This window comes from Cariama cristata, unplaced genomic scaffold, assembly GCF_000690535.1.
Source record: "Cariama cristata isolate BGI_N322 unplaced genomic scaffold, ASM69053v1 scaffold8658, whole genome shotgun sequence".
Taxonomy (NCBI): Eukaryota; Metazoa; Chordata; class Aves; order Cariamiformes; family Cariamidae; genus Cariama; species Cariama cristata.
Genome location: NW_009631603.1, coordinates 1 through 12352, shown reverse-complemented (window position 1 = coordinate 12352; position 12352 = coordinate 1). Strand labels below are relative to the sequence as shown.

At 40.1% G+C, this 12352-nt stretch overlaps 1 protein-coding gene across 1 annotated transcript in view; it reads right to left on the bottom strand.

Moving 5' to 3' along the window:
- LOC104166175 (serine/threonine-protein kinase N2-like) overlaps positions 1-11725 on the bottom strand; it is a gene marked incomplete at its 5' end in the record, with an annotated part of 13555 nt that extends 1830 nt beyond the window's left edge. The window contains 17 exons of the mRNA XM_009706020.1: positions 272-379; positions 623-765; positions 1337-1413; positions 1977-2039; positions 2129-2305; positions 2676-2767; positions 3351-3417; positions 4863-4939; positions 5892-6003; positions 7078-7264; positions 8248-8323; positions 9271-9414; positions 9907-10016; positions 10268-10459; positions 10769-10964; positions 11331-11482; positions 11596-11725. Coding sequence (XP_009704322.1) covers positions 272-379; positions 623-765; positions 1337-1413; positions 1977-2039; positions 2129-2305; positions 2676-2767; positions 3351-3417; positions 4863-4939; positions 5892-6003; positions 7078-7264; positions 8248-8323; positions 9271-9414; positions 9907-10016; positions 10268-10459; positions 10769-10964; positions 11331-11482; positions 11596-11725 — 2103 coding nt within the window. The remainder of the gene's footprint in view (positions 1-271; positions 380-622; positions 766-1336; positions 1414-1976; positions 2040-2128; positions 2306-2675; positions 2768-3350; positions 3418-4862; positions 4940-5891; positions 6004-7077; positions 7265-8247; positions 8324-9270; positions 9415-9906; positions 10017-10267; positions 10460-10768; positions 10965-11330; positions 11483-11595) is intronic.
- Between the last annotated feature and the right edge of the window lie 627 nt (positions 11726-12352).

Genomic DNA, 12352 nt, shown 5'->3' with positions numbered 1-12352 from the left:
ATTCCTGCTCTTGAATCAACACTTCTCCACTTCAGACTTAGCAGCAACAGACCTCGAGTAAGAAGCCTGCTTAGTCATCCTTAGACAGAAGAATAGCATTTATGTAAAGGTAAGGAAAAATATGTGTAAATTTTAAATGTTTCCTTAGTCTGTGTAGGCAGCTCCAGATTACACACACAAATGCTATCTGGTCCTAATAGAATCGCTCTGGATCCACTTACACAATAAATGCAAATTCCTCAGGCTCCCAGAGACCCGTCAAGCCCATTACCTTACGGATTATAGAAAGTGCCTCAGATGAAAGGAATTGTGGATACCGGACTTCATCGTTCACAATACTGTCAAAGACTTCTTCTTCATCATCTCCAGGGAATGGTGACTGCAATTGTGACATTTTATTATTTAATCCACATAGCACCCATTCCTCACTATTAAATAGGGATGAGAATAGCAGGGAATTATATGGATTAATTAGTGTTTGGCAAGCACTATGAATGAGAAAAATGTAATTTAAGTACTAATAAATAGTTGGCTACATTCAGCAAAATTTTTTCTCAGGTGGTTGGGTACTACTCTCCCCAAGACTGCTTAGCAAGGTCCTCTTAGAGAAAGGTGGCCTTACCTCACCAACAAGCATCTCATAAATGAGTACACCCAATCCCCACCAGTCCACTGCCCGAGTGTATGAGATGTCCGTCAGGACTTCTGGAGCCAGAAATTCAGGGGTGCCACAGAAGGTGTTTGTGCGGTCTCCAAAACCTATTCCTGCAGGAAAAGAACACTTTTGTAAAATCCAGCACATGTTACTAAATGGATCACATGCAGCCTCACCTTCTGAAAGCCATAGTTTATCACTTGATAATCTAACATCATTAACTGGGCAAGGGTTCTCATCAATGCATGTAAATGCCAATGAGGAAGTATGAAACCTGAGGCCCCTAACAACTCCAAATAAGAAATATACAGACAATATTTAAATAAACAGCAAAACCAAGGAAGCTTCCTGCAGATTCCGTTGCTCATTTACTCAAGTACGCATTTTGTGGTATCCTATATTCTGGTTCCTTTGAACAAACGAGCACGTTGTAAACTCCTTCATAGGTTTCCTGAAGATCAAAGGACAAAGTACTCTTTCCAAGTTCATCATGGCCAGACAGGGGAGGTTTTTTTGTTGTTTGGTTTGTAGGGGTTTTTTGGTTTTGTTTTATTTTTAAGATGGAGATGAATACAAGTTACACACAACCACTTCAGTACCTGTATTTGTGAACACATTACTAAAGCCCAAGTCCTAAACTGATTCTGATGGTTCAATTTCAGCTCCACCAAAGTCACTCACCTTCCTTACACAATCCAAAATCTGCAATCTTCACAAATCCTTCAGCATCTAAAAGGAGATTATCCAATTTCAAGTCCCTGCAGGCAAGGGAGAGGAAAGAAATGGTGAATGAAATCTGAGGATTACTATGCAACGTCTTTTTTTTGCAAGAGGCAGAAGCTACATGTTAATAAAGAGAATAAAATCTAAATTGAGTAAAGTCTACATTTGGTTTAAATAATGTATTATTTGGAAGATTCCCCTTAATTTATTGATATTTTCCTCTTAATGAAAGGCTCACAAAGCAGCTTGGAGCAGAGTGGGGCTTATTCATCTGGAAAAGAGCATCCCACAACAGCATGACAAATTACTTGACTATCACAGTAAAAAAGAAAGCAGTGACTTACAGGTGCCCCCCTAGAAAGTATTGACATGTCACAGAGGATTAATCACCTGCAACATGTCAGATGAATAGCTTCTAGATGACTTTCTTTACTGTAAGCACGATGAACATGCTGATAGCAACAGGCGATAGGGAAAACAAAGACAGAGAGAAAGATTAAAAACCCCAGCAAGATAGTGAGCTCCAGACATACAGCTACAGGAAAAATAAACTTTCAGGTTGCTGAACTGTCTTATACTTGATTCTTTCCTGCATTACCTATAAACAATTTTCTTCTCATGCAAGAACTGGAGCCCCAAGACTACGCAGGCTGTATAAAACCTAAAAGAGAGAAATAGTTATCAAGAAATATATATGAGAATGAAGTTAAAAATTTAAAGTGCCTGGAAACTAGACTAATTCTAACTCACTGTGCCATATGCTCCGGAAAGACATCTTCATGTATGCGCATCATAAGATCACCACCTGGAGTATATTCCATCACAAAACAAGCATGATGAGGTGTCTGGAAACATGCAAACATGTTCACAAGGAATGGATGATCAGAAGAATTGACCACTTCAAATATTCGCTTCTCACAGTTCAAGCTGCCAGGATTCAAAGAATGAAAACGTCAATGCTAAAACTTGGCAAAAAAGCCTGTTTTGAGAAAGACAGGATGAAGAGGAAAACCTTTACATCTTAACTTGGAGAAACAAAAAGTGAGGGCTAATACAATATTTATCTCACATATTTCCAAACTTTCTGTTTTAGAGTGTTTTTCAGATATTATTCCACCAGAAGCTAGAAAGCAGGACTGTTACAAGTTTCCTTATTCCCAATTTTAGTTACCCAAGCCTTAAGGTCATATTTAACCTTAATAGTACCATGACCAGTACACATCATACCTACTAACATTTGATTACAGATGTGTTAATGCAGCCTCTGGCAATAGTACCATCTCTAAACAAAGCTCACCTATCAATTTCATCTCTCCTAATAATATCTTTTTTCTTCAAGGCTTTGATAGCATACAGCTTCCCAGTTGCCTTGTATTGGGCCAGCAGTACCTGAAAGACAACAGAAAAGCTGTACTTCAAACAAATCTGTTATTTCCTTATTGGATTACTTTGACTCCCATTGACAGAAACAATTTCCATCCACTCCAGATAGTCATTCTCAAAACCAAGCTCAAGTAACTCCAAAAATGGAACACTTTTTTTCTGCTCCTTGTGCTGCAGCAGTCCAGAAGGATGTCAGTCTAAGTTATTCTTTTCACAAACAGTAGTATCACAGCTGGCCCAGTGCTTTACGAGCACCTCAGAGCTCTCACAGAAAGCAACTATGCACACAGTTTTTGGGAATGGAGCTATTCCACCAGTGATCACCATGGTAACAGTGTGCTTTATGAAATGACTTAGCACTCCCAGGACAGTCTTCTCCAGGCTTTGAAGCTACAAATCTTCAGGAGTTTTGACTGTTAACAACAGTTATCAGCTGCTTGTGTGGTTGGGCTGGGTTTGTTTTGTGTATCTGCATTGCAACAAATCTCTTCTGTACTGCAATGGTTCTATTCAGACTCTAAGGCAGAGGCCCATCTTCACAACCACAGTCCTACTGCCTTCCTCCACAAAGTGTACACTTCTATATTACCTTCCCAAAGTGGCCACGTCCCAACACAGCAATGCAGTGAAAATCCTCAAGCTGAACTGTTCTTTTCCTGCACACAAACAAAGAAGAACCACTGAGACAATACCCAAAAGATACATAAACAGATAACAAAAGGGGGTGTATTTGTGTTTAAAGAAGCTCTGTGTAGCAAAAGGGAAAACAAACAGCTGTGTCCTAAACTGAAATCCTGAAAGGCGTGCTGTTGCTGTTCTGCCACCGAAGAAAGGGGCATAAGATGAGGAAACTGCTCCCAGTGGCAGCAGTCTGACTTCCATCTGTACTGACAACAGGAGCAACAATTCTGACTCTCCAAGGCTTGCCTTCTCTGTTCCTTCCCACAACAAGATTAGCTCCCCTCCACCCCCACCCTGGGGTAGTAAAATTCAGTTACACCTACACTCCTTTCAGCAGGCACAACAGCAATTGTGTTAATCAGACATGAACATGTATACCAAGTGCTAGTAGGACAAGGGCATAAGGAGAACAGAAGTTGTCAAACAGGAATTGGAAATGAAACACGATGAGACAACAGACATAAGAACTTGCTGGGAAAAAAATATAGAATGTTATGTCAGCCACAAGGTGTTACCAAGGAAACTCAGGCTGCAGAACTGCTTGGAAAGAATTTAAAAAGAACAACAACCCACATCCTAAATGCTTTAGTCCGGGATGATCTTTAAAAGGCAGCAGACACTCTATACTCCTCCAGTAAGTGAAATGAAGGGCTAAGTATCTACCCATGAAGGACTCAACTCCCTCCTCAGCCTTCTCAGAGAGAAGGTAGGTAGGTGCCTGACTGTATCCTGACTACATGACTTTGAAGATGGGACTCCTCAAAAGTAATGATGCAATTATGAACATAATTCTATGATCTGAACTGCAAGATTGGCTTAAATAGATTTTCCTATTTGTGCTTTTTCGGTCAGTATTTGTTGAATAATAGTAGGGTTTTTTTTTTTACTTGTCTGGTTTTGGTATATTTATTGCTGTGTATCCTTGTTACATACAAATTGTGTATATATAACTGCCATAAACAACTTACTGTTTTATGCTTCCTTACGAAATGAAAGACAGTGTATCTTGCATATCAATAGAAACAGAAGAGTGTGAGGGATGCCAAAAGTGTTTCTGAAATGTATTACTTAGGATGCAGACACGTCTAAATATGCTACACCATAAAACTTCAAACACAGGGAAGCACCTGAAGACAGTTAAGCAACTTTACCTTCTACTAAAGTCATCTATTACACTGTACTGTACAGTCTATCAATAGGCTAAGTATTGGGGTTCATAAGCAGATATGGGGCAGCAGACATTTGGACAAGTAAAGTTCAGAGCAGACTTTTCATAGTATTGTCTACACTCAGCACTAAGAGTTTGTTGCTAAGAAACCAAAGCATACCTTAAGCAGAATTTTAGACTGCATGCTCAAAAATTTCAGCCCAGTGGCCCTTTAATCTGTGACCCAAGACAGCCCATGCTGTCCATAGTTACCTTGGAGATGCCAGCATTGGAAATTCTGTTACAGCAGAGCTGCAAGACTTCTCCTCAATATGCAGCCTCTTCAGACACTAGGAACAGAAAGAAAATTACAGTGTGTCATTCTCTGGAATCACCATGTCGACATGAACACCCGCATCCAAATTTTCTCCTCTCTCATGATCCAGCATAACCACAGACAGGTTCCTGCAGTTGGTCATTGCCTCTGCTTGAAGGGAAGCAGCATGAAAATAGATTGTCTATGGTCACACAAAACTATTCCCATGTACAATATTTTTTTTACAGGGTCAAAGCCTTTAAAATAAATGCTTTTACAAGTCTAGGATAAAACATTTCCTTTCTAGAAAAAGGGCATCTCATGTCCCAAAAAGAGTCACAATGACCAAAGAATGCAGTTTCCCCTATTACCAAAGCCAAATGAGAAAGGGTAAGATGTGGTAGAACACAGATCATTAACCACTGTACTACTCAAAACAATTTTCCTGCTCCTTCCTGTCAGAAAAGTAGAACTCTTCTTGGTTTTGCCCAGTTTCTTTAATGACAAAGAACTTAATCTGGTCCTAAAAGCCTGCCAACCCTCCTTCCCTGTTTTCTCTGTGCAGTCATCTGTTCTGTATTCTTGCCCTGAACTCCCAATGCTGACCTATCTCACATTTTGCTTCTCCAAGAAGAGCAACTTATAATTTAAAAAAAAGAAAAAAGGAAAAAAAAAAAGGAAATAAGGGGAAAAAAGAAAAGGAAAGAAGAAAGGAAGAAAAAAATGAGAGAAGAAAGGAAAAAAAAAAGGAAAGAAAAAAATTTTTACAAATAGAAAAAAAAAAAAAAGTGCAATGCTTTCGTGAAGACTCCATGCCAAAATAGCTCACTGGATTCCAAAACCCTGGAGATCAGCCAGCTAATGAGGAGGCGCCTGCCTAAAGTATAGTTCACTTCTCTAGTAATAAACAAATAAGAAGAACTGGGCCTTGAAAGAATACCAACCAACTGACAAAGAAAAGTTTCCCTATTAGCCCAGATGATTACCGGAGAATCTTCAGGAGACTGTGTTGATTCTTTGGAGCGTGCCATCAGAAAAAGGCGTGGAGGCTTGGGTGGTGCTTCATCAGCAAATGTAAGCTTAGCCACAGGAAAGTCACTGCATTTGTAAGACAAAATTGAAGGAGATTGCCTTAGGGCAGAACGTTGTACACAGACAGCTTTGTATCACCTTTGTTATATTTGTTCAATCCAATACACTGGACAACAGAACTCCCTGATTCACACCACAAGTCTGTGAAGTATCAACAAGACATATGCTTTCCTAAATGAATGTAAAGAAAATGAGCTATCAAGTTGGTGATGGTTAGACTCACACTCCAATACTAGCCCCTCTGATGCTATAAAATTAATGAAACATAGGTGTGTAGAAATAAGTCACTATAACCAAGAATTTAAAGGAAGTCTTGATTTTAATAGCAACACAGTAGTTGACTCAATCTTTTTTTCTTTACTAGGTCTTGTGAATCAGTGGGAATAATCTCTGTTAGAGAATGACTAACTCTCTAAAAATTAATTCCAAAAATTTTTTTTAAAGGGGGGGTGGAATTTTCTTCTACAGCATATTTAAAAGGTTAGCATAATGTATCTTCTCAGTGATACATTATGCTAATGGTTGAGGTACATGTAACCTCACGACAGAAGAGTGCATTTGTACCACAACAATCATATTGTGACCTTGCATAGAGTTCAGTTACTATACTGGTGAAGACATTTAATGAGTGGAATTTTCCTTCCTTTACAGCGTAGAAACAGTACATCTTTTTGTGTATAGAAAGTAACTTTTGAAAATCTGCTTTTGTTTTGGTTACTTTTTTTTTGTATCACAGTGTTTACTTTTCACCACTTCTATGTCCACAGATCTTACTGCAGAGGAAGAGCAAGCTGCTGAAGTTCCCCTGGCTCTGGAACACACTGCTTGTTAGGACAGCAATTCTGGAAATCGGTCCAACTGCTAACAATAAATCAGAGCTAGCCACAGCATATTGAACACCCCACTAAAACCACATCATTTCAGGCAGCATTGGCTTTTCTTAAGATTCTGAATTAAGTTCCACAGATGCATTTCTCTTATCAGTATCTTCCTCCACCTTAGTAAGGTACAAGAGAATTTTAAGATCTGTTCTACAACCGTTCCAGAGTGTCATCCAGCAACACTCAGAACATGACTTACCTACTCGATTTGGACGCTGAATCAATATGACTTTGCAGGGGAACTGGAGAGAAGTCTGTGTGAATGGGATCATGAAGTGGGGGACTTAGAGTGCTCATGGAACTACACGGAGGGAGGAAACTCATCATTAGGCGACCCCAAGCAGCAACATTTATGTTCATTTGAGGAGCTCGGAGAAATTCCTTCCCTGGAGGAGTCAGAGTCAAAACACCAGTGAGATCACAATGCATAAATTACAACCTCACCTACTGTTAAGTTATTGTTTTCACCCAAACACCGGTGGGTTACTCAAAAAGGTAGCCCACCCTAGGGAGAATGGGCTTTTTTTCAGAGAAGAAAGTTTAATAATGATGATGATGAAACAGATCTACTATTTCACCTAAGTTCAGCTCCATATAATATCATAACAATCCTCAAGTAGAAACTGAATAAAACATTAAAAATTCATTTTATTTTAACTCAGGTTTTCTTCTATTTCAACACTGCATTTTAATCATGCAGTCTGTTAACAGAAAGTTTCTGCAAATGTGTTAAAAAGAGTAAAACATTTAGGATGTTTCCATTATTTTTACTACTTCCTGAAGAATACAAATATAAAATCTCATTTATCCCCACTGCCAGCAGTTCTCAGTATGTGAAGTCTTACCTTATTCAGCTTCACAAGAAAGAATTTGCAGACAAAAAAGAAAGTATGCAAGTTATTCCAGTCCCTAAACTATTAACCTGAGATGCCAGCTCTGAAGACTTGACAATCAGTAGCCTGTTCATGCTACAGTCTTCTATAATTCAGAGTTTTCTAGAAAACCTTCCAACATCTGTTCATCAGTAACAGCATTGCTGGTTAAATTAGTACAGCTTGAGTCCTGGATCTTGCTAAGAAGTCTGTTAAATGACTCATAATTATTTCTTCCTAACAATGTTAATTGTGAATAACAACACCGCAACAATATCACATTACACACCATGCTGCAGCCAGGCTGCCTGCACTTTTTGTGACTGAACAAACTTTCACATTCTAATAAAGCCCACCTACTTACACACAGTAATTAGCAAGCATTTTAATGTCTCACAAATTTAACGAGATAGGAGTGCATGCCAGCCTGCTTTTGCAAACCTCTGCCCTCACCTGCACATCCTAGAAAGTAAGCAGTCAGTTCTCTAGCAGCTTACCTTTCTGTTTGGGGAAAATGCGTTTCTGTCGCTGCAGTTTTGGCTTTCTCTCAATGACAGGATTACAGAACATCACCTGTCAGAGAAGCAAAGGGGATTTGTCAGGATACTTCATTTTTACACTGTGAACACAAACTTTCACGTATGCCTGCTCTCTCATCAAATTCTCCACCCATATCTGTTTGGTAAGTTAGAAGTCACTCTCTTAGACTCCAGACTCTGTTATTCTAGCTTCACTCTCTAAACACCTGTTACTTCAACTGTGGTTTTAGATGTTGGAATTTTTTGCTACCTGAAATGCAGAAAACCCCCAGAATTAAGACCAATTCATATCCCAAACAAAATTAAGCTAATGTGTAAAGCCGTGCATAAAGAACACATCTATTTGTAGGGTAAAAACAGTAGTAGTGCGTGGCACAGAAGTAAAAACCAAAAAACCAAAACCAATCCCCACAAAAAACAAGGCGGCAGGGAGAGGAGGCAAATTTTGGTACATGAGGTCAAGATCCTACTTTTGGAAAGATACCCACAGGAACTTTCATCACAACACAAAGAAGAAAGCACTGCAACTTTTATGGGATTATCTGGATGATCTCTTCATTGATCGTACTTCAAACTATTATTAGCCTCAGAAAGATGATAAAATAAGCATACCCAGAGGGAATTTGGATCTCTGATACTACAGTCTCTGTGATTCAATTCTGACCATTAAGCCATATGTTTAATTGAAGTGTCACCAATGACTCATAATGAAAGCAAATAAAACCGAACAGATTTCACAGCACACACACATGTAATTACAGTGACTCTTCAGCTGAAGAGTCACTCCGGGCCATGTCATGTGTACAGCTATTATATGATGTTGTTCCTTGTTCTTATATGTGATATTGATGCAAAAGGATTTCAGGTGTCATTCTACCCTTCTAGATTATTGCTCCTTCCATTCCTGGGTTGAACAACTGCTTTCAGGTCAGTGACCCTAAACATAGTTCTCTGAAAAAGAAACAAAGCTTACATTTATACCTCTGCAAAAAGCATTCCTTGGGGTTCGAGTGAGAGGCACATCCCGTGGCGTTCGTTATCAAGGAAATCATCCAAACGTAAAAACTTGACCGCACATAGTTCTCTCCAGTCTCTCCAATAAATTGCAATTTCTAGCTCACGAGACTGGTGGGATAGGTAAGTCGTGGGGGAGAGGAAAAAAAAGCAGAAGAGTTACATACTGACCCACGTTCTGGAAATTGCAAGCATATGCTGTTGTAAAAAAAAAAACAGTAAAATAAACAGTATGCATAAGAAACTTCTTTAATCCTTCTGTTCCCTGCTTTCTCTGATGTTTTCAGATCTTCTTAGCTACAGACCCTCTTGGAGATGGCTGTCTTGGCTGCCCATTTCTGAAATCCCTGTGAGAGCCACTTTGCTGGTAACATGAAATAAAACTGCTCAGATAAGGAAAGAAGGACAACAGATGCTTTTCAGGCTGAATCTCTGCCAGAGATGCACTGCCTTCAGGGGAGGACTAAGATAACTGGCATATAAAAGGGCATGTGGACAGCAGCAATGCAGAGCTGAATCAAGTGGAATGGCAGCTAAATGAGCAAATCGGGTAAGGTGAAACAGAAAAACAAATACAACACAGGGAATCTGGGGCAGACTTACTCGGTCCAACTCAATGACAAAGCTCTGGTCCCATGCCTGGTTATTAACTGGTCCCCAGTTTGTTTGGCCAACCACTTTATTGTCCACTTTGAGCACAGCAAGGACCTCATCTGGACAAAGGAGAAAACATAGATTATAATCTTTTACCAAAGAAAATCTCTGAAGGTGAATATCCCAACCAAATGTAATTTCCAGGAGAGTGCTAGGAGGACCAGGTATAATGCAATTCATTCTCTCTCTTAGTCTTGCAGAAACCAGGTTTCTTATAATTACCCTTATACCAGGCTCACCTAGTACCGTGACAAGAAGCCCCCATACTCCCATATGCCACTCACAATTCAGCCAAGAACCCCATACTCACTACACGGCTCTTCATTCCGCAGGTACTTCCCTGCAACACTACGGCCATGGATACCCAGGCCAACTCGTGTTCGGGAAAGGGACCTCAAATCACTTGGGCTGCCACAGACAGGAGAACCACCAGTCATTCGGGAACGTCCTGGAACGTTTTCCAATAGATCCTGACAGCCCATCAGTCTCACTTCCAATGTTCCTGAGGAATTTTAGGAGAGTAAAGAATATTATTATGTAAAAGAGAAAGTGATTCCACTCAGCTTGTCCTCACAGGGGTCCAAGAATTTCTCAGATTCATGATTTCTTGTTTAATAGCTCAAATCTATCCCAGATTAACAGCCTGCAAATCCAAACGATCAGAAAGCTCTGGCTGGCCTAGAAGACATAAGTCCAGCTCCTAGAAAATCAAATGTCAGTATAACAAGAGGCATTACAACAATGAGAAGAAATGCAACTCATTTTTCCCTCTGTCCTCCTCACAACAATGTGCCATGCAGGATTTATGTACCTGTAAGGGCTGTAGGTTTGATGACTGAAGTGGGTTGGATGCTGCCATGCGGAGCTCCCAGGGAGGAAGTATTTACTAGTTCCTGCTTGATAAGTGCTCTTTTTGGGTGATCAGGAGAAAGCTCACTAAGCTGATGTTCCAAGGACAAGCGCAGCAGGTCAATCTTCTGAGAGGACTCTTGCAAACGACCCTGAGCCTAGCAATATGAAGTAGAACAGAAAGCAGGCAGAAATTTTCAACAGGTACTATTAATCCTTTAGGAACTACTACAGTAAGCTTCAAAGAAAGACCAGATAACATCGTACTAACAAAGGAACAATATGAAATATTTTCCCATAGATCCTGACCACCTCATCAGCATCACTTCTGATGTTCCTGAGAAATTTCACCAAAGCAAGGAACGTTATCCCTAGAAGGGAAAGTGATCCCAATCAGTCTGTCCTCACAGAGAGACAAGAACTTCCCAAATTAATAACTCTTGGTTAACTCTACTCATTCACGCTAAATCACTAACGTTGAGGCATGAAACCACCCTCTCAAGAAGGCCTGAGTAAGTGCTTACCTCAGCCAAAAACTTGCGATCTTGTACCCGACTCCCTCCTAGGATCTTCAGCACATTTTTTGCCCCCTCAGCTACAGCAGCTTCAATGCGCAGGTGATGTCTCAGCTCCTCAATACGCAGCTCCAAAGCACTGATGGTGGTCCCCACCCTCACTGGCCATTTGGGCGATAAAATACAGCAGGGATGAAAATTGACTGAGTGTTGTGGATCTTAGGCCTTTGGCCGCATCTCTTCTGGGCTGTATCCGTTACTTAAAACACCTTACCTGCTGGATCCACTGTATCTTCGATCCCTCCTGCTGACTGAGATACTTTCACAATGTGCATGCGGATAATTTCTATCTTTGTCTTGCTGTCCTGAAGCATCTGCTGAGCTCTAGCCAGCAGCTTTCGCTCCTGCCAAAAAGAAAGCATATGCAGAGAGAGAACCATGCTCATTAAAAATGGATTACTATGATGTGTTCACATATGAGGATGAGCTGGTATCTGCAAGAAGGGTCATAAATGATTCTGAAATGGCATATGTAAGCAGCTATGTAAAGGAGACACCACTGAGGATCAAGGACTTCAAGACCACTATCTCCGTTTTTAGAGGGAAAGGACAGGTGAAGGACTTGTCCAGTTAATAGCAAACCTTGCAGTCACTGAGACTTGTGGTTCACTGGTTAACCGTACTTACAGTGTTTTGTGAGCAGAGGTTTTGAACAAATAAAAATATCACAACAGTCTACAGTGCTGGTCTTGCTGAATTAAGCTTCATAATAAGCTTGAATATGTTTTTTAATTATCCTTTGACTTTTAAATACGATTATTGCAAACTCAAAAAGTGGGATAAATATGAAACCAGTAAACCTCTGAAAATTTTTCTCACATAAAGAGATACCACATGCTGTGCTCTGTCCAAAACAACCTAGGGATATCAAAACGTCACACCAACTCAGTATACAATACCAATGCTTTTTTAACTTTCTTTCAAGCCAGTTTCTGAATGTACCTCTTATACCACCCTTACTACCTGCCCAG